The 21,580-nt window shown below is 45.4% G+C and overlaps 2 protein-coding genes across 2 annotated transcripts in view; both read left to right on the forward strand.

The window, feature by feature from the left end:
• The window catches only part of RPH3AL (rabphilin 3A like (without C2 domains)), a 174,246-nt gene that overhangs the window by 13,391 nt on the left and 139,275 nt on the right, over positions 1 to 21,580 (forward strand). The gene's annotated exons all lie outside the window — the stretch shown is intronic.
• VPS53 (VPS53 subunit of GARP complex) overlaps positions 12,178 to 21,580 on the forward strand; it is a 51,101-nt gene continuing 41,698 nt past the window's right edge. Inside the window, exons 1-4 of the mRNA XM_066636258.1 lie at positions 12,178 to 12,270; positions 14,138 to 14,218; positions 16,723 to 16,772; positions 19,520 to 19,586. Coding sequence (XP_066492355.1) covers positions 12,187 to 12,270; positions 14,138 to 14,218; positions 16,723 to 16,772; positions 19,520 to 19,586 — 282 coding nt within the window. The 5' untranslated portion in view covers positions 12,178 to 12,186. The remainder of the gene's footprint in view (positions 12,271 to 14,137; positions 14,219 to 16,722; positions 16,773 to 19,519; positions 19,587 to 21,580) is intronic.

Here is a 21,580-nt window from a genome sequence, read left to right on the forward strand (position 1 = left end):
CCTACCAGAGACTGATTTGAAGGAAGCAGGTTTCCAGCACCAAATAATGAACAGATGTAACACAGTCTCCTCTGGGGTGGGTACTTTGAATTTACAACAACAGCCTTTAATTATTGACTGACCTATACAATCGATCTGTTCTGGAGTAGGTTCATCTGACACCTGTGGCAGCATGCCAAATGCTGCCCTCCCTTACCTGATGATGTGCCAGCCTCTGCTCCTCCCTTTCCCCAATGTTCTTTCTCTTCCATATATCCTTTTTGGCTCCATCCCCCCTCTTCTTTTTCCAATCCAGAGAGTGGAAGGAAATGGAAGAGCAGTGGAGGCAAATTGGTGGACAGAGATGAGCATCCCTCCCTAATCTGCTGCCTACTTTAGCTGGTCTCATGAATGGGCTGGCCCAAATGGGACTGCCTCTGGTCTTCTTGAATGGGTACAGCTTTGATCACACCTTCATCAGATTGTGATGAATGTGACAAGCTGGGGCCTTCAAAGAATCATGCGGAGGTTAAATGATGGGGGAAAGCTCCCCCCCAGCTCCTTCCATAGCGTAATAGCAATGTAGCGCAAAGGTTGAGAGCTGGGGCAGTCACCCCTGAACCTTCTGATATGGTATGCTCTCCCACTTGCAAATCCGTCCCTCCACTTCCCTGGAACTCATGGAGCCTCGTGCAACTCCAGGATGCATAAGGGAAGCCTCCTGAAGCTTCCCCGCTTCAAATTGTGGTTCCAGCAACCCAGAAGCACAGCTTCAGACCATGTTGGTAGCTTCAGGGAGGCTTCTGCATGGTCCTAGAGGTGCAGGAGGCTCCGCGTCTGGGGCATTTGCCCTATTCATTTAATGGTAGATCCACTACCTGGCATCACCTGGCAGGACAAAGTTCCAAACAACACAGTCCTGGAACGTGCTGGAATCCCTAGCTTGTATGCACTGCTGAAACAGACGCCTGCGTTGGCTCGGTCATGTCGTGAGACTGCATGATGGCCGGATCCCAAAGGATCTCCTCTATGGAGAACTCGTGCAAGGAAAGCACCCTACAGGTAGACCACAGCTGCAATACAAGGACATTGCAAGAGGGATCTGAAGGCCTTAGGAGTGGACCTCAACAGGTGGGAAACCCTGGCCTCTGAGCGGCCCGCTTGGAGGCAGGCTGTGCAGCATGGCCTTTCTCAGTTTGATGAGACACTTGGCCAACAGACTGAGGCAAAGAGGCAAAGAAGGAAGGCCCATAGCCGGGGAGACAGACCAGGGACAGACTGCACTTGCTCCCAGTGTGGAAGGGATTGTCACTCCCGAATTGGCCTTTTCAGCCACACTAGATGCTGTTCCAGAACCACCATTCAGAGCGCGATACCATAGTCTTTCGGGATTGAAGGTTGCCAAGGGCAGATCCACCACTGCCTTAACTTTCACAATGTTCCTGTCCTTGCCCCTCCCTGTCTTTTTGTCTTTTCCCCTTATCTCCCAACTTATTCCTACCCATGACTTTCATAGCTCTGCCAGCTTTATTGCCCAAAGTTTCTCAGGATGCAATCCTATATACACCCTTACCTGGGAGTAAGTACCATTAAATTCATTGGCACTTCCTTTTGAGCAGACATGAATAGGCTTGAGCCATCAATCCCTTAATCCACTCTTTCATCCTTGCATGAACTGCCTGAATGTGGTGACTTCAAACATTTGGGGCAGTAACATAGCTCAGTGGTAGACCACCCACTTTGCATACCCAAGTTCTTCTTCTCTTCTTCTTTACTTCCTCTTTTACTACTTCGGGTGTCAAGGGATACCCAAGATGTCAGGTTCAATTCCGGATAGCATCTCTGAAATCCTGGAATTCTGAAGAGCTGCTATCAGTGAGGACAATATTGATCTAGGTCAGGGATGTCAAACTTGCTTCACACAGTGAGCTGAATAGCATTCATGGCATCAGCTGAGGGCTGAAAGTGATGTCATTAAGCAACAATGGCATAATTAAGCAAACCTGAAATAAGCACTCTGTTCTCACTTAGGAACTCCTTAGCTGCAAATGACAGAAGAGGAAAATATGCAATCATGGACCCATCAGTTGCAATTTGAAGTCAACATTCTGCAGGCATCTCTGTGGTACAAGGGTTCTACTGGTGACATGAGTGAGAAGTGTGTGAGCTCCACTGTGGGACTTCGTCTTAACACTTTTCTGACATGTTCATGCATTTCAGGTTCCACTAGTTTATAATCTTCTGGGAAGAAAAGAGATAAAGGTTTCGGAGGTGAGAAGTGACAGAAATTTATGGGCCAGACCAGAGTTCTTTCAGACTTGGGTTTGGAACCTCAATGGGGTCATGAAGCTGCAGTTGTGGGGTTGCAGCAGGGATGGCCTCTTCAAGATTCTCCCCAAGACTGGATGTCCACCCAGGCTCCTCAGCATCATCAGATCCTTCCACAAGGACATGAAGGGCACTGTTGTCTTTGATGGCTCCACATCAGACCTCTTTGACATCTGAAGCGGCGTGAAGCAGGGCTGTGTTTTTGCACCAACCTTGTTTGGGATCTTCTTCGCTGTCCTGCTGAAGCAGGCCTTTGGAACTACAACAGAAGGCATCTATCTCCGGACCAGATCAGATGGAAAGCTCTTCAACCTCTCCAGACTGAGAGCAAAGTCCAAAGTCCAGCTGAAATGTCTGCATGACTTCCTCTTTGCCGACAATGCAGCTATCACTACCCACTCTGCCAAAGATCTCCAGCAGCTCATGGATCGTTTTAGCAAGGCCTGCCAAGATTTTGGACTGACAATCAGCCTGAAGAAAACACAGATCATGGTTCAGGATGTGGACTCACCTCCCTGCATTACAATCTCTGTGCATGAACTGGAGGTTGTCCATGACTTTGTGTACCTTGGCTCAACAATCTCCGACACTCTTTCTCTCGATACCGAGCTAAACAAACGCATCGGTAAAGCAGCTACCACGTTTTCCAGACTCACAAAGAGAGTCTGGTCCAACAAGAAGCTGACGGAACATACCAAGATCCAGGTCTACAGAGCTTGCGTCCTGAGTACACTTCTGTACTGCAGCGAGTCATGGACTCTTCACTCACAACAGGAGAGGAAACTGAATGCTTTCCACATGCGCAGCCTCCGACGTATTCTCGGCATCACCTGGCAGGACAAAGTTCCAAACAACACAGTCCTGGAACGTGCTGGAATCCCTAGCATGTATGCACTACTGAAACAGAGACGCCTGCGTTGGCTCGGTCATGTCATGAGAATGGATGATGGCCGGATCCCAAAGGATCTCCTCTATGGAGAACTCGTGCAAGGAAAGCGCCCTACAGGTAGACCACAGCTGCGATACAAGGACATTGCAAGAGGGATCTGAAGGCCTTAGGAGTGGACCTCAACAAGTGGGAAACCCTGGCTTCTGAGCGGCCCGCTTGGAGGCAGGCTGTGCAACATGGCCTTTCCCAGTTTGAAGAGACACTTGACCAACAGTCTGAGGCTAAGAGGCAAAGAAGGAAGGCCCATAGCCAGGGAGACAGGCCAGGGACAGACTGCACTTGCTCCCAGTGTGGAAGGGATTGTCACTCCCGAATTGGCCTTTTCAGCCACACTAGATGCTGTTCCAGAACCACCATTCAGAGCGCGATACCATAGTCTTTTGAGACTGAAGGTTGCCAACTAACTGTGGGGTTGTGGTAACTTAAGGGATTGAAAAAGGTTGAAAACCTCTGAACTAGAGCAGCACCAGGTAAAGGGGGAGGCATCTAGTGTAACCCTTCAGGTACCAGAAGATGGTGTCCCAGTCCTGCTCAGGCTTTCACTAGTAAATTTTCAGGCTTCATGGTAAATTTTTCTGCTCTCTCTAATAGGAATATTTGATTACAGTGAATAGTGTTATGTGGTCATTACATGGGTGGGCAGGTAGGGTTCTGGGAGGGGGGAGAATCAGCAATAGGGTCCTCATTTTCATCACACACACACACACACACACACACACACACACACACACACACACACACTGGGGTCATAGCATAAAAAAGGTTACCACTGGACCAGACCTACAGCCCAATCCTATGCATGTATATTCAGAAGTAAGTCCCATTAGAGGCAATGGGGCTTACTCCCAGGAAAGTGTAGATAGGATTGGGCTGCTAATTATTTATTTTCCAGCTGATACAAGACTAGAAAATTAAAAACAACACAACAACAATCGACCAGGTTACGAAACTCTGGGATATAGCCATATTGGTAAAATTAAGTAATCTTCCAAAATGCAGAAAAGGAAGGCGGACAAAAGATAATTTTCTTTTTCTTTTTTATCTACCACTGGAATAATAAAATGTGAAGGCCTTTGTCCTTCTAGGTACGATCTGATTTAGGTTCTGTGGTTATTAGCTGGAGCTTGTCAAAGCAATAATCATATACTGTAGTTCATTATGCCATTGAGAGGGAGAAAATCCTGGAATGGATTAGTATGTAGGTCAAGCTTATGCAGTGGTCAGGTCTCTTTCTTTCTTTCTTTCTTTCTTTCTTTCTTTCTTTCTTTCTTTCTTTCTTTCTTTCTTTCTTTCTTTCTTTCTTTCTTTCTTTCTTTCTTTCTTTCTTTCTTTCTTTCTTTCTTTCTTTCTTTCTTTCTTTCTTTCTTTCTTTCTTTCTTTCTTTCTTTCTTTCTTTCTTTCTTTCTTTCTTTCTTTCTTTCTTTCTTTCTTTCTTTCTTTCTTTCTTTCTTTCTTTCTTTCTTTCTTTCTTTCTTTCTTTCTTTCTTTCTTTCTTTCTTTCTTTCTTTCTTTCTTTCTTTCTTTCTTTCTTTCTTTCTTTCTTTCTTTCTTTCTTTCTTTCTTTCTTTCTTTCTTTCTTTCTTTCTTTGGTAAGCATTATACGTATCTTACTCTTTAGTGGGATCCCCCCCTTTGTTTGAGCCAAATAGCAGGCTGTATATGATTTTTGTTTGTTTTATGCAGTAGACATTACATCTCATTTGTGTTTGAACGCCCTCTTTTTCATGCTTGGGTCGAACAGCAGGTCTTATACCATTCCTTCAGGTCACCTCTGGCATTCCATAAATTGAATTGGTGACAGCCTACAATTAGTTAGGCTGCAATCCTATACATACTTACCCTAGGAGTAAGTCCCATTGAACTCAGTGGGACTTCGTTTTGAGTAGTCATGCATAAGATTGTCTTGTAATATGTCATTTGCTCTCAGATGATGAGGATCATAATTATTAATCTTTCTACAGCAGTGTTTCTCAAACTGTGGGTCAGGACCCATTAGGTGGGTTGCGAGCCAATTTCAGGTGGATCCCCATTCATTTCAATATTTTATTTTTAATATAGTAGATTTGATACTACCTTGGTATGTGACTGCATTTGGGGAAACAGAGCTATACTTTTAACAGGTTATTGTGTACATGCTTTTAACAATGATAGTAAATAAGACTTACTCCTGGGTAAGTGTGGGTAGGATTGCAACCTTGGATTGTTAAAAATTTTCCTGCTTGATGACATCACTTCTTGTTGTGAAATCACTTCTGGTGGGTCCTGACAGATTCTCATTCTTAAAAGTGGGTCCTGGTGCTAAAAGTTTGAGAACCACTGTTCTAGAGCAGTGGTTCCTAAACTGTGGGTTGGAACTTGGTGGGTTGTGACCTGATTTTTGGTGGGTTGAAAAAGGGGATCACATAACTAATTGCCTCAAGCCCTGAGGCTCTTCAAAAATCAGATACAGTAGGTGCTAATTACTCTGCAAAGAGCTCAGCTCCTGCAGTTTGCAAACATGCGTAAATATAGGGAGATAAATGTTTGAGGGGTTTTTTCTGGTTATTATAAATAAATAAAATATAATATAATATTTTTGTAGGTCTCCTTTTTTTTTTAAGTCAGGTGAACTTAGGTGGGTCTTGACAGAGTGTGGTTTTAAGAGTGGGTCCTTTTGCTAAAATGTTTGGGAACTACTGTTCTAGAGAGAAAAGAGGGGCGATAGAGACAAGGTATAAGGAGAGAAGAAGAAGTCAGGAAAAGAGGAGAAGGGAAAAAGAAGAAAGGACAGAGGGAATAAGGGAAGAAGGGGGAGGAAGGAAGATGGGAGGAAAGGAGGAAGAATAGGAAAAATAAGGGAAAAATGAGTTGATTGTTAGAAGTAACATTCTGTATGTTTAGTGAAGTCATCGCTTGTAATCTAGCCCTTAATTTCAATTATTATTCAATCAGTATTTATGGCCCAATCCTACAGAAAGGGTATGCTGGCAGAACATATGTTCTGCTAGCTTAACCTCCTTTACTGCCGTCTCAAACCTGACTAGGCCAGTAAGCACGGGCTGGCCGTCACAAGCAGTAAATAGTCGGCTCCATGTGCCGAGAGGAGATAAGGTGGCATCGGGGGTTGGCAGGAGGCAGGGAGGGAATGAGTGGGGTGGACGGAATGGTGGAGGGATGGGCTGGACGGGGTAGGGAGGGAAGGTTCAGGCCTGTGCATGCTGAATCCCAAACCCCTACCTGGGCCTGATCTGCATTCATGGATCAATGCAAACCTGCGCCAGGCCCGAGCTCACCTGATATTTCTCACCTTACTTTTATTATCTTTATCTATTTAGATAGAGCTAATTTTACATGTGCCAGTGAAACATGTTAAATGTGGCATTTATTTTTGTGAACAGTCATTTCTTTTTCTTTATGATCTTGATTCTCCGCCCTTCCACCCTCTGTCAGCGCTTGTTCTGCTTATCACCATCTTAAATATAGAGGCAGTACGCACATAATGAGGCTGTTATTAATAACTCTCGCCCTCAATTAGTCCGCTCTCAGCTCCAAGTCATTATTTTGGAGACTAAAGCAAATGAGGTTGCATTCCACCATTGTGACTCTAGCGAATCAGCATGGGAAGCTGTAGTGGCGAGATGTGCCGGATGTGACAATATTTCTCTTCTAATTGCGAGGTTTCAGCGTGGTCTGTCCTGGTTCTCAGTAGAGATTCCTCTTCTGAGATCTATGCCCTGGGCTAACCCAAGGCTTCCCGGCACCTAAGGCTGCATGCCAAATGTCACCACCCTTTTTAATAATAATCATCATCATAATAATACTGGTATTTATATACCGCCTTTCTTGGTCTTTATTCAAGACTTTATTCAAGGCGGTTTACATAGGCAGGCTTATTTAAATCCCTGTAGGGATTTTTACTAATGAAAGAAGGTTCTTTCTTTCAAGAACCACAACATTCAGGTGTTTCTCTCTGATCTGGTTTCACATTCTGGCGTCCATCCTCCCACGCTCAGAGCAGATGGAATTGCTCGGCTTCAGCTTGTCAGCTGCTCCAAGGTTGCACGGTGCCGGTGGCCTCGAACTGGCAACCTTGTGGATGTTATCTTCAGGCAAATGGAGGCTCTACCCTCTAGACCAGACCTCCTGCCCTTTTTACTTGTCATTGCATCAGTGGCAGCCTCTGTTGCTCCTTTGTGCTTCCTCTGTTCCCACTGGTGCAACTAGGGGATGTGGGTCGGCGGGTGGGTGGAACGCACCAGTTAATGTGCATGCAGGTGTATGTGACACCACTACTGGCCAAAAATTTTTAAATCTTGGTACGGTATTGTCAAATACCATCATGCTATATACCATTCAAGGCGTGACTTCATGCAGAATGCAACAAAGCAAACCACGTTGAAATATTTTTTTTCTATCGATAGCCAAAAAACAAGCAGGTCGGGGCAATGGTGTGGCACCATGTCTACCACCTGGGGCATTGCCCCACCCAATGCATGGCAGGAGGACTATCATGGGAGTGACGGGCTGGCCTCCCACATTGGGTGATGCCAACCTTAGTGATGCCACTGTTTTCATCTTCCTTTTCAGATCCAGAGAGCAGGAAGAGTGGTGGAGGCAGGTGGAGATACCCGTACCAACGAACTGCTACCCGAGGCAACTGCCTCATGGATAGGGTGACCCTCCGAGCAGTTAATTCTCCAAAGCAGAGATCACCATGGAGAGCTTCCTTAAGAAGGGATTCTGTTGGTACAGATCCGTGCCCCCATTCACTATATGAAGGGGTCATAAGAATATAAGGACAGCCCCACTGGATCAGGCCATTGGCCCATCTAGTCCAGCTTCCTGTGTCTCACAGTAGCCCACCAAATGCCTCTGGGAGCACACAAGGCAAAGAGAGACTTGCATCCCAGTGCCTGGTGTTTCCAGCCCTATTTAGGATCTACTCTTCAGCTTTGACTTGCACAATGACACCAGTCTAGAGCAGTTCAGTTGGTATTGTTATGGTCAAACAGAGATAGTGAGAGACTTATCAGTAGCTACTAGCCATGATGCCTTAATACTGCAGGGCTGGCTCCAGCTTTGAGGTGGCCCTTGGCAGGCGCCTCTGATAGGCCCTGTCGTATACTTGTCTTACTCTCCCAGGGTTTTGGGGTGCTCAGAGTTGTTGGTTCTGAACCCTAGAGCCCTCAAAGGTCCCTGTTTGGTAGTACTGCCACCACCCTGTAAGAGCCAGTGCCTCGGTCCAGGGACACTGAGACCCTCTAGGCTTAACTATATCCCTTATAGGCACTGAGCACTTTCTTTACTTAAAGTCTCAGTCCTCAAGTTACTAGTCCACAATGAGGATTTGGTAGCTTGCTGAACGGCTAGGCAGGATTCTGAAACTTTGTCCCCAACAGACAATGAACCAACATGGTAAAAAGATTTTTACTTTTTACATAGGGTTACATAGTACATAGGGTTACAAAAAGTTACAAAGGCAGCAAATGCTAGAGGCATAAAAACTTCTAGGAAACATATCAGCATAAAACAACAAAGCTAAATGGCTAACTCTATTATTCTTTAACTCTCACCTGGGTCAGTTTCTTTTGTAGATCCTCAGGTCAGTTACCTAAGAGGCCACATGGTCCTGGCGGGGCAGGATGTGCACCCACCACCTATCTCACCAAGAGACAAAGACCAGAAGACCCTGTCCTATGGAAGTGGGGCTGGATGCTAGCCCTCTCAACTCTTCCCTTCCCCCTGGAGATCTACAGCTGCATTCCATCCTTGATGGGCGTCTTTCTGGCTGCCCAGGTGCTACATTATCACCTTCCATTGAGTTGTAAATTCCTAGCAGCTAGGAACTGCAAGCCACTTCTGTGTTACTGTTTTAGCTTGGTTCAGGCTTTACATGTTACTAGGCCTAAACTGTACATATTCATGACAGGCCCCTTCCTACATGTGTGCATCACCAAACAGGGTTTATTTTAGCTGCGACAGCTGTGGCACTCTTTTCAGCAGCCACTGGCCACTATGTTGTTGGCTCCAAGGCGATCAAAATTGTGCCCCACTGGCACCTGCCATTTGTTGTAAGTGGCCAGCAGTTTACAAAACGGCGGCTGGGCCCAACCGTCCTGGAAAGGCTCAAGAGCAGTGAGCACTGATCAGCAGGCAGTGGTGGCTCCTGGCAGCTGCCCTAGGGTGCCATGTGCTGGTACTGTTCCTGGCTATATAGAACTGCCACATTCAGGGACAAGATGTCATTGAATACCAGTTGCTGGAAAGTGGCTGAGAGAGGCTATTACCTTCATGCCTTGCTGATAAGCTTTGCAGGGGCATCTGGTTGGACAATTTGGAAAGCAGGAAGCAGTATTAAATTACCCTTTGGTCTGATCTACAGGGCTGCTCTGGTGTTCCTTATACAATAAAGAGATTTATAGCACCTTGGTGACCGATCAATCTATTTCAGCATCATGAACTCCATGACATCAGTTGGATGTCTTCATGCTCCTTGGGGCAAGGAACTGCCTTTGAACTATTACTATATGAAACACCACACAGATTAATGGTACTGTGAAATACTGTATGTTATTATCATAATTGGTGATTGCTGCTTAATTGAACCTTTTAATAAATGAGCAAAGTGGTTTGCCATCTTGGAAGAAACCACAGGGATGATATGAAAACCCGGGGCTACTTTTGCTTTTCCCAATGGGAAAAATCCAATACGGTCTCAGTGGCATAGATAGTAGGGAGGCAGAGGGTGGTCTGCCCCTGGTGCTACCCTTGGGGGGGTGACATCACTAGTGACCAATATCACACTTTGTAGAAATAATACCATCTTGTTATACACTGAAAATAAGTGACTTAGGCCCAAATCCTAACCAACTTTCTAGCACTGGCATAGTGGTGCCAATGGGACGTGTGCTGTATCCTGCAGTTGGGTGTCACTCACGGAGGCCTCCTCAAGGAAAGGGAATGTTTGTTGCCTTACCTCAGAGCTGCATTGCCCTTATGTTGGAGCTGGAAAGTTGGTTAGGATTGTGCCCTTATTTACCATACTGCAAACTTAAATTGATTTTAAAAGGAGTGACACATCTCCTTCCCAAAGGAATTCTGGGGATTGTAGGGTACACTAGAAAATAAGTGGGCAGGCGGTCTGGTCTAGAGGGTAGAGCCTCGTTAGCCGGAAGATAAACATGAGAAGGTCACCAGTTCAAGGACACCGGCAGCTCCCTGAACAGCTGAGATTGGCGTGACCTTGAAGCAGCTGACAAGCCAAGCTGAGTGATTCCACCTGCTCTTGGTGTGAGCAGGAAGCATCTTGGCTGCCCTCCATGTGAGAGATGGAGCTGCTTGCCAGCCTGCGTGGGAGAACTGGAGGCCAGAAGTGAGACCAAACCAGGAAGATCCATTCTGAAATGTTGTTGGTTCTTGAAAGAGAGAACCTCTATGATTGTAAAAATCCCCTTGAGGGATTTCGATATGCCTGCCTATGTAAACTGCCTTGAATAAAGTCAGAGGAGTAATCCGATGACCAGAAAGGCAGTATATAAATACCGAGTTGTTGTTGTTGTTATTATTATTAAAATAACTAGATAAGTCTATGTCTGCTTCCCTACGGCCATGGATTTCCTGTCTTTGCTAGAGCTTGAGGTCACTCTGAGAAATTGATTTGCAGTACAATCAGGGTTAAAGTTTCCCAGGCTTGATGACCTGGCCTGCTCTTGGGCTTTTAATAACACCTTAATATGTAGGAATCTACAAAACGTTTCATGGCAAGTAGGTGCACATGATCTCTGGCAATCACCCGCAAATCAAGGTGGTGATGAGGGCACAGGAGCCACGGGAGGTTAAAATGTTGGCTCCTACACTACCAGCACACAGACTTTGTAGGCTCCAGGTTTGAATCAGAGTTCATCCTGACAGCTTCATTTAAAGCATGGAAAGTTTTGCATGAAGGAAGGTGCTCCAGCTGGTGCAGCAGCTACATCTACAATGTTTATTGCATGCATGGCAAGCAGCAACATGCATAAAACAACTAGGTAGGCTTAAGAAGTCTCTCGAGGCCCTTTACTTTTCAAAACAACAGGAATTGTATCTAAAAATACCTGGAGCATTTCAGAGCCTGCATAGTGAGTTGGACCAGGGCATCGGTGCATTGAAATCTCTGCTTTGTGATTACATTCATTGGGTGGCCTTGGGCAAGATATTCCCTCTTGGCCTAACTGGCCTTACAAGGCTGTTGTGAGGAAAACATTTATTTATTAGTGAGGAAATCTAATTGTTCCTCATCAGCAGCCACCTTTGAGCCCCAGCGGCCATGACGAAGATTTGTAATCTTCCCCACATCTTCATGGCACTTTCCATAACTCCATGCTTCCTCAATTGGTCTGTTCCCCTCCTGCTTTTTGAATCTAGGGAGCAGGAACCATAGCAGGAAGAACAGCAGAGGCAAGTGGGTGGTCCTCCCAAGGCACCCCCACCCCCTGAGGCAACTACCTCAGTTGGCCTCATGGACCAGCCGGATGTTAGACTCAAGTCAGCTGTGAATTTTCAGGTAGCTGGGAGCAAGGACTGGGGATCAAGGCCATGAGCCATGGGGCCAGCTCAGCTGAATGGCTGTGCTTTTCTGAGCTCTTGAAAGCTCTTGGGAAAGCATGCTATTTCCTCCCAAAAAACCGTGGGTCTGAGGAGATACAGACTGAGACACGTTCTAAACGTTCCTCCCAAATCCCTCCACTGTCAGCATAGGAGGGGAGGAAGGGCATTGATGGGCTGGCTTCCCCTCCTCCGCCACGCCCCTTTATTTTGGCCCCGCCCCATTGTCTGGCTTCTCCTCCTCCCCGCCCCTTTCCCTTGGCCCCGCCCCGCCCTTCTTGGTCCTCCAGCATCCCACAATGCCACCGTTCCCGGAAGTGTGGTCCTGGAGGTGGCGCCTGAGCTGAGGAGGCGTGGTGCAGGCCGGGATGGAGGAGGACGAGCTGGACTTCGCTGACGGGCTGGAGGCTGCCCTGCAGCTGGCGCCCGAGGTGCAGCTGGCGATCGAGCAGGTGAGGAGGGGGAGGGGCGCTGCGGAGCTGTGGCAGGGCAGTGAGGAGGGGGCCTGTGCCCCCACCAGGGGTGCCAAGGGAGGGAGCCCTGGTTGGGGGGGGGCCCTGGAGTGCCTGGGGGATGTCAGCAGAGTCCTGCTCGTTTGGGGCTTCAGTAAGGCGCCACTTGGGGGGACTTGGTGATGCCACTGAGGGGCAGGTGCCTGTGGGGGTCCTGGGGGAGGTGTGGGTGCTGGGGGCACTACGAAGGTGTGCTGGCTGGGACAGGGGCAGGGCTGAGGGTGCGAGGTTTTCGTGACTGGGGGGGGTGTTTACTGGTTGAAGAAGCAACCAGTATTTCTTGGGCTTAGTCTGTGGAACTGCTTGCCACAGGATGTGGTGATGGCATCTGGCCTGGATGCCTTTATAAGTGGATTGGGCAGATTTCTGGAGGAAAATTCATAAGAACATATAAGAACAGCCCCACTGGATCAGGCCATAGGCCCATCTAGTCCAGCTTCCTGGATCTCACAGCGGCCCACCAAATGCCCCAGGGATCACACCAGATAGCAAGAGACCTGCATCCTGGTGCCCTCCCTTGCATCTGGCGTGCCCCAAGGAGCACACCAGATAACAAGAGACCTCATCCTGGTGCCCTCCCCTACATCTGGTATTTTGACTTAACCCATTTCTAAAATCAGGAGGTTGCGCATACACATCATGGCTTGTACCCCATAATGGATTTTTCCTCCAGAAACTTGTCCAATCCCCTTTTAAAGGCGTCCAGGCTAGACGCCATCACGGGTTGTAACTCCATCACGGGTTACAAGCCATGTTGGTTGGGTGCATGTAATTAGTCTGTGGAAATCCTTGCCACAGGACATGATGATGGCGCCTGACCTGGATGCCTTTATAAGTGAATTGGGCAGATTTCTGGAGGAAAACTCCATTGTAGGTTACAAGCTATGGTGGGGTTGTGCAACCTCCTGATTTTAGAAATGGCCTACGTCAGAATGCCAGATGCAAGGGAGGACACCAGGATGCAGGTCTCTTGTGTGCTCCCTGAGGCATCTGGTGGGCCACTGCAAGATGCAGGAAACTGGACTAAATGGGTCCTTGGCCTGGTCCAGCGGGGCTCTTATGCTTGAGGAATGTCAGCAGAGCCCTGCTGGTTTGAGGTTTCAGTAGGGTGTCACTTGGGGGGTTTGGTGCTTGTGGCGGGGGGGGTGCTTTGTGGTGCCAGTGCGGGGCTGGGTGGTTGTTGGGGTCTTGGGGGAAGTATGCTTGCTGGAGGGACTATGAAGGGGTGCTGGCTAGAAGAGGGATAGGGCTGGGAGTGTTACATGAGTGGGAGGGGGTTTACTGGTTGAAGAAGCAAGGGTTATGGGAAAGGATATGCAGTATTGTTAGGAGGTGCAGAACTTATAGAAGGGGTGCCTAATAGACTGGTGGATTTTTAGGATAAGCAAGCCCTGACAAGGGAATGGCTTGGCTTTCTCCTGTGTCAGGTCTTGCTTTTGGAAAGCCTGGCCATCCTGCATTTATTAAGTCAGATAACAATTCTCCTGATTTTAGAATTAGGCGACCTCAGAATGCCCAGTGGCAACAGGATGCAGGTGTCTTGTTGTCTTGTGTGCTCCCTGAGGCATCTGGTGGGCCACTGTGAGATACAAGAAGCTGGACTAGGTGGGCCTTTGATCTGATCCTACGGGGCTCTTATGTTCTTATGATAAAATGACAGGAAGACAGGAAGAACAGAAGGGAAATAATTGTCAAAACAACAATGAATGTACTCCTGAAACTACTTAGGTCATCGCAACCTTGTGGTTTGTAAACTAATAGATGCCATTTGAAAGCAGAGGTGTTGATTCTTTTTTTCTTTATCTAGGTTTTTCCCAGTCAAGATCCACTGGACAGAGCTGATTTTAATGCTGTAGAGTACATTAACACTCTCTTCCCAACTGAGCAAGTGAGTATGATCTTTTGTGTGAGTAGTGAGGAGACTACTATTTGTTTGTGCAGAGTGCCTCCCCCAATCTTGCACTTGGAGGGTCTGTCATAGAGGTTCTGTTCATCTCGAATTGCTGGCAGAAAAGTTCTATCACCTCTTAAGGAAAAAAAAAAAGTACCAGACAGAGAAATTAGGTTTCCTTGTCTTCTAAGTTTTGCTTATTATCCAAGGAGGCAGCTGGGGTGGGCAGACTTGAGTTTAATAATACTTTACTCTGCCACAGGTGCTGTGTGTGACCATGGTAATGTCTTTTTTCCAAGAAGCCTTGCTTACTTTTGGAAGTTTGAAATCCTTAGAGAAACAGAGTAGATGTTAATGAAATCATAGTTGTCTTGCTGGTTAGAGAGCAACTATTTCCTCATCCTGTTTCCAACAGCAGTTAGGCGGATGTCATTTCTGGGAAGCTCACAAAAAAGGCATGGTGAACCTGTTGCTTCCAGCATCTGGTAGTCTGAAGTATGGTGCCTCTATACGTGGAGAGTCTGTCATTAGCTATCATGTTTAATTGATGTGTTCTCTGTGAATGCATCTAATGCTTTTTTTTTTTTAAAGTTATCTAAATTACCAGCATATCTTCTGGTATTGAAGTCCATGAGTTTATGTGTGTAGTTTATAGTTCCTTGTCACCAAATCCTTTGTTTACTTACCAGCCCACATGTACAGTGGAGCTTTATCCCAGATAAGTGTGCACTGGATTGCGCTGTAAGAGAAGTGAGCTGGAACTGGAGAAGTTCCTGACCTTGCTAGGTAGCTTGAGGTAGTTCTTTCAGCATCAGCCCCCCACATATGAGGATGCTGCTGTTGGCTTACTTTACAAGGTTTATGTAAAGATTCTGACAGGGTCTGGTAAGCAAAGTATTTGATTTGAATGCTCCGAAGCACTACATAACTGCAAAGCATTATTATTGTGTGAGAATTTACTTCCTTCTGTCAGCCCTCAACCAACAGATTAGTAAAGACAAGAGACAGGTTCAGCATTTCTCAGTCTCAGTGCTTTCTGGCAGAGGTGAAATGGGCATTGGAAAGGGGCATCCGAAGCAGCAAACTCTTGGCATACTTGAACAATGGCACTTCTAGCATTCAGATGCTCATTTCTTCTCCTCCTGAGGGCAAAATGGCAAACCCTCAGTTGTGGCACAATGCCAGTGCTTTCACTTTAGGCAAGAGTCATTCTCCCAGTTTGTGAATGGGGAACAGGAACTTCATTCTCCTTGCAGGCAGAAGGTCTGCTCTGGAATGGATCTCTTTTCCCTTCTTTGCTGTGCATCATCTGTCCACTAGAGGACACCCTTGTCATTCATTCAAACCTGTTCTGCCTCTGGGAAACAAACAAAGCTGTACATTGTTAAGGGCACATCACTAGGGTTTCAGATGCATCGTGTGCATCCAGGCCCACGTACATCAAGCCTGAACTGCCTCTATTTATTCCTGAGCTGCTAGCCAATAAATTAGGGGAGGGGGGAAAAGAGAACTCTCTTTCGGCATGCATGACATGGTACAACACAATGAATGAAGCAGAAGTCTTGCCCCAAGGACCTGTGTATAGTCCTTTGCATGTTTACCTGGGAGGCAGCCCCACTGAATTCTGTGGGATTTACTCCCCAAGTAAGTGTGCATGGACTTGTTGCCTTGAAGTAGTTTAATAGACATAACTTCTTACTGGGGCACCCTGGGAGCTGTAGTTCATGTTTGTGGAAGGAGCATAGACATTTCTAATGCAGATGTTTCTCTGACCCGCATGTAAGTATAATTTCCAGGAGTCTGGGGTCAGGGAACCGAGAACATTAAAGTGGTATAAAACCAATAAGGCAGTGCTTCTTAAACTGTGGGTCAGGACCCACTAGGTGGGTCGCAAGCCAATTTCAGGTGGATCCCCATTCATTTAATGTGTTATTTTTCATATATTAGACTTGATGCTACCATGGTATGTGACTGTGTTTGGGTAAATGTTACACATTTGTACTTTTTTACAGGCTACTATGTATATGCTTTTAGCAATGATAGTCAATGGTTCTGTCTTCTGTGTGTGGATACGATTGCAACCTTTGGCATGTCTGAGGAACTTTTTTAAACAGATGAGCAACTGCTTAGGAGGGTTAGGAGGGTTCTTTATTTTAAATAAATTTTTAAGCTTGTACTTATTGTAAACTTTTACATAATGATTTGATTTTGTCATACGGGAGTGTTAAATATTTTCCTGCTTGATGATGTCATTTTAGGTCATAATATCTCGTCCAGGTTATTGACATCACTTCCAGTGGGTCCTGACAGATTGTCGTTCTAAAGAGTGGGTCCTGGTGCTAAAAAGTTTGAAAACCACTGCAATAAGAGATTCACTTTTAAAAAATAAATTTTGTATGTAACCTACAACTTCAATGTGTTTGGTGACCAAAAAACTCCCTTCAGTTCTATTAATATTGCATGCACAATAAATGATAGATTCTTTCTCCTTTATTTCACAGTCTTTGGCAAACATAGATGATGTGGTGAATAAGATCAAGTTGAAAATAAGGCAAGTGCTGCTGTTTCCTATTTCATTGTTCCACCAAAAGGGGAAAAGCCCCTTCTGTGCCATTAAACCAAAACTAAACATATAAAGCTAACAGTCAGTTAGGCCATAAAAGGAGTTCTCTTGGGTCAGACAAAGCATCCTGTGATACAGTGACCAGCCAGATGCCTCTCGGAAGCCTACAATAGGGCATGAAGGCAACAGCCCTCCCAAGCTGTGTGTCCCCTTGGTATTCAGAGATGAACTACCTCTAGACCTAGAGGTTCCATTTTCCTGTGGCTACTACCTATTCATTGGATAGTCCACTGAATTTGTCCTATCCCGTTTATTGCTTTAAAGCTCACAGTGGCCACTGTGTGATGGCCACACAGCTTGTGGCCATCAGTTCCATAAATTGGGTCTCCAGCTGGGGGAAGGTGTACTGTAGTTCAATTTGTCTCTTCTGAATCTGTTGCCAACCAACTCAGCTGAACAGCACTCTTTCTCCTGGTCTACTGAGTTTTAGTATTGGGGAAGAAGGGGGAAAATGATCATCTTTCCCTCTGCATAATTGTATAAACCTCTGTGGTATCCTCTCAGTCATCTTCTTTTTGTCCAACCTGGCCATTGTTCTTTATAATCGGCGGTGGCTCTGCAGGTTCTTTCTCTGCCCTGCTACCAATGAGATGCTGATTGAAATGGCATTTTGAGGGCGGCCTCTCGGCCCCAATTCCAATCAACAAGGGGGTCAAGCAGGGGTGCGTTCTTGCTCCCACCCTGTTCAATCTCTTCATTAATGATCTGGCTCCCTATCTAGCAAACTTTGATATGCATTCCCCCAAATTAGGTTCAGTGGATATCCCTCTCCTTTTGTATGCTGATGACATGGCCCTGATATCTTGAACTAAAATAGGATTAAGGAGTCTGGTTAATGCCTGCATAGAATATTTTACCAACAATGCCCTTCAGCTAAACCATGAAAAGTCCAAGATTGTGGTGTTTGGGCACTCTTGGAAACCACAGTCTTGGCTTTTCAATGGTAAATCAATACAACAAGTAAAGGAATTTCAGTATCTTGGTCTCCGGTTTCACTACCGGCATTTCTGGTCTTCCCATCGTCTTACAGTAATTAATTCATCCAAACTAGCTGTTTAGGCTATTACTCGCTTTTTCTTCTCTTGGGGTAATTCATTCATTCCAGCTGCTCTCCAGGCTTTTAATGCCAAAGTTACACCTCAAATTTTGTATGGCATTCCTGTTTGGATGCCAGCATTAAATGATTCAATTGAAAAGATACATTCTAATTTTCTATACAAGATCTTAGGTGTACCGCATTGCGTTCCCTTCGCGGCACTTTGCCTGGAGACAGGCTAATATAGGCTGAAGTTTCTAGCTTGGTCCAGTTTCTTAAAATACTGGGCCAAAGTGTGCTTCAGGGCTGACCAAAATCCATTGTTAAAGGGGTTATTGACTGACTCGATGTTGTCTCCTTGCTTAGCTCTATTCAATAAGAAAATTAGAAAAATGGGTCTTGAGGAAGATCTACAAGGAGCTGCTACACTTGAGATTTCTATCAGGCTCTTGATAACAAGACTAATAGACATAGAAAGGCAAGAGATTTTGGCTGCAGCACAAAAAAAATGTTCACCCCTAAATTTCCATCTTAACAATACCTTTGGTCTACAACCAAAATACCTGTCCTTCTTAGAGTGCCCCTTTGAAAGGAGGGCTTTTACATTAGCCCTGCAACCTTCTAACCTTCTAACCTGTTGCCTTCTAATGACCTACTTGGTAGGTTTAGAAATGCCCTGAAGGAAGAACAATTTTGCAATTGTGGCCTCAGAGAGGTAGACTCTCTTCCACACATTGTTCTGCATTGTGCTCTTAATCAGGTGCTCAGAGACCAGTATCTCCCCTCATTGTCAGGAAACAAAAAAGGTCTCTCTGAGATCACCTCTTTACAACTTTTGCTGGCAGGTGAATTTGAGTCTGTGACCCTTCCAGTTGCTAAATTTCTACATTTGAGCAACTTGAAGCAGGCTAAGTTGCTGGTTCTAAGCAACTTGGAGTAACTGTGTAAGCAAACTGGTGTGTTTTAACTCTTATTTCTTATCTCTCTTTTAATATATACCTTCACACATGACTGTTTGGAGATATTAGTTGTAAAACTATATGCCTAATAAAGGTTTGTTGTATGTTGTTGGTATTTTGAATGCCAAACATTTCATCTACCCATTGATTGCTTGGGATAACCTCTGGTTCTGGTATTGGGAGAAGTCTCTCTGTTCACTTTCTCTACATGTAATTTTGTAAGCTCCAGTCATGTTGTTCTCCTTTGTTCTGAACAAAAAAAAAGTCCCAAACATCATCATCTTTCCTCATAAAGTGATCCTTTATCCTGAGGAAACCAGATGAAGTTTCCCTCTTCTGCACCTTTTCCAGTTCTACAATATCTTTTTTGAGTTGTGATGACTAGAACTGTACCCAGTATTCCAGATTTGGCCACACCATAAACTTGTAATAAAGGCTTTATCATAATAGAAGTTCTATTTTCTTTCGCTTTACTAATGATCCCTAGCATGGATTTTGCCTTCTTCACAGCTGCTTGCATCAAGTGGAGTTTGTGGTGCTCCCTGTGGTGCTAGAATATGTATTTTAAAACTGAAAGGATCACATTTGTCCGTCTTTCTTTTCATAAGTATTTATTTAACGATTTGCTTTTGGTTCCCATGCAGAGAATTATTTTCTCACTGTCTGCCTTTTCCACGTAGGCGATTGGATGATAATATTCGGACTGTGGTGAGGGGGCACACCAACGTGGGACAGGATGGTCGCCAGGTACATGTTTATGACTCAAATCAAGTTTAGGTAAAGGAGGTTTTTCTTGTGCCCAAATCTGCCCAGGGAACTCTGGCCCCCCACTCTGGCCCCCTTCTTCAAGGAAGGCCCCCAAGCACCTTCCTTGAATGTTTAGTGTTCATGTAATGTAAAGAGAAACATGGAGACAGGGTATTACCCAGTGCTAAGGAGTGAAGCTTCTTCACTTTTTGTTTTCATGGTAAATAAGTGCCAAAGTTCTAGGACAACAGACCAGCACTTAGTAAAAATTAATTTATTTTTATTAATATTTGTGTGCATGCACACACGTGTTTATATATTTAACACAATGCTGGGCTACCTCTGTTCAGGTGTTGGCTGTTGCATTGATCTCTTGGTCTCCCCACCATTCCTTTAAGCACCTACATCGCAGCATTTCTAGCCACAGTCCTAACTGTGTATGAACCATGCAGGTAAAACCAGGACTGTTCTTATGAGCAGAAGAGTGGCAGGCTCAGACTCTGTGTAGCATAATGTTTAAGGGTCTGAGCCTTGAGTCTAGAAAGAAGACAGCCCCCGGTTCACATTTTGCTTCTGCGATGAACAGTCTAGGCAAGACTAATGGCCCACTCATCACAGTGCTTGGTGTATTAGATGGTAGCTGGCTAGATGCAAGACCTTCACGAACAGTGTGCAAGGCTGAGATCTGTTTTCTGTGGTTAGTCTGCAAAATGAAATACTTGGCACAACATACTCTCTTCTTGGAGGATGTACGTTGGTCTACTGGTGAGGTTAAGGAACTGAGCTGTGTGCCTGAAATTTGTCAGTTAAATTGTATCTTAGCAGTGAATTTTACTGGGTCGCATTAGGGAAGCTGTTTCATTCTCATCCCCACTGATGATGCAGCAAAGCAGTCCTGGCCTGCCCTTATGAATTGTAAGAACATGTGCATGTGATCCATGTGACTTCTTAAAGGGTGACTTTATACACCCAGGACATATGTATGTTTGTATGTGTGTACCCGACCATGTTGCTTTGACTCACAGTTCCCTGCTGTAAAGCTCCACTGAACCAGTTGGGCGTTTGAAAGTACAAGCCACAGCAAGAATGTCAAGAATCTCCCAGCTTCAGTAGTTAGTAGGTCAGAGTGTAGGGAACCAGAGCAGGTCATATTACACAGGAAAAGCTCTTGAATGGTGCTTGGTGGAATGTTTGCCTTCTCTCCTTTCTCCCTCTCCCCCCATCTTAAAAAAAAAAAAAGCCAGACAAAAGAGAGCGCTGTCAAAAATAATTGCTATTCCTTTCTTCTCCTGGACTGCTTTCTCTGGAGAGATGGAGGTGGGGAGAATAGATTGTCTGTCTGTGATAGTAGCCTAATTAAGAATGTCTTGTAGGGCTGGAAGGCTTAACCCCCAGTACAGTCTCGCCTACTCTCTCCCCCCCAGTCCAAAATGAAGGGAGCCTTTGTTTGATTGCCAGTATGGTGCCTACAGTTAAATTATGGAGGCCTAGAGATGTTTTCTTAGGGGGGGGGGGAAAAGATCCATTGCTTTCACTCTGACTATTCTGTGGATGGCGTAGGGAGAGGCTTCAAAAATGTGCATGCAAGAATTTGTGGCTGCCAACAGAAGTGCAATTTGATCTGAGGGGGTCATTCTGTGTTGCAGCAAACTTGGTCTCAGGAGTTACTCTTCTTAGTTTTTAGCTTTTTAAATGAAAGAGAGGATTAGGGCAGGTGACCGCCTGAGTACCAGACAGTAAGGTTGTCACCATGTGGTTACTTGGTTGTCTGCGTTAATGCAAGCATGATGTAGTGTGTGTGTGTGTTTTCCTTCTCACTGCGCATTGTTAGACAATTTAGTTGCTGGTTCAGTGCGAATATATTTTCTTTTTCCTTTTACTTGCAGCAGCGCCTATTAAAAAAATTGCACACACCAGTTAGAATTGGTCTCCCATCTGCAGAGGTGAATTGGCTACAGCTTTAGTTAATCATTGATTTCAAGCAGTCTTGTGAA

The sequence above is a fragment of the Tiliqua scincoides genome, chromosome 8 (assembly GCF_035046505.1).
Source record: "Tiliqua scincoides isolate rTilSci1 chromosome 8, rTilSci1.hap2, whole genome shotgun sequence".
In the NCBI taxonomy this organism is placed as follows: domain Eukaryota; kingdom Metazoa; phylum Chordata; class Lepidosauria; order Squamata; family Scincidae; genus Tiliqua; species Tiliqua scincoides.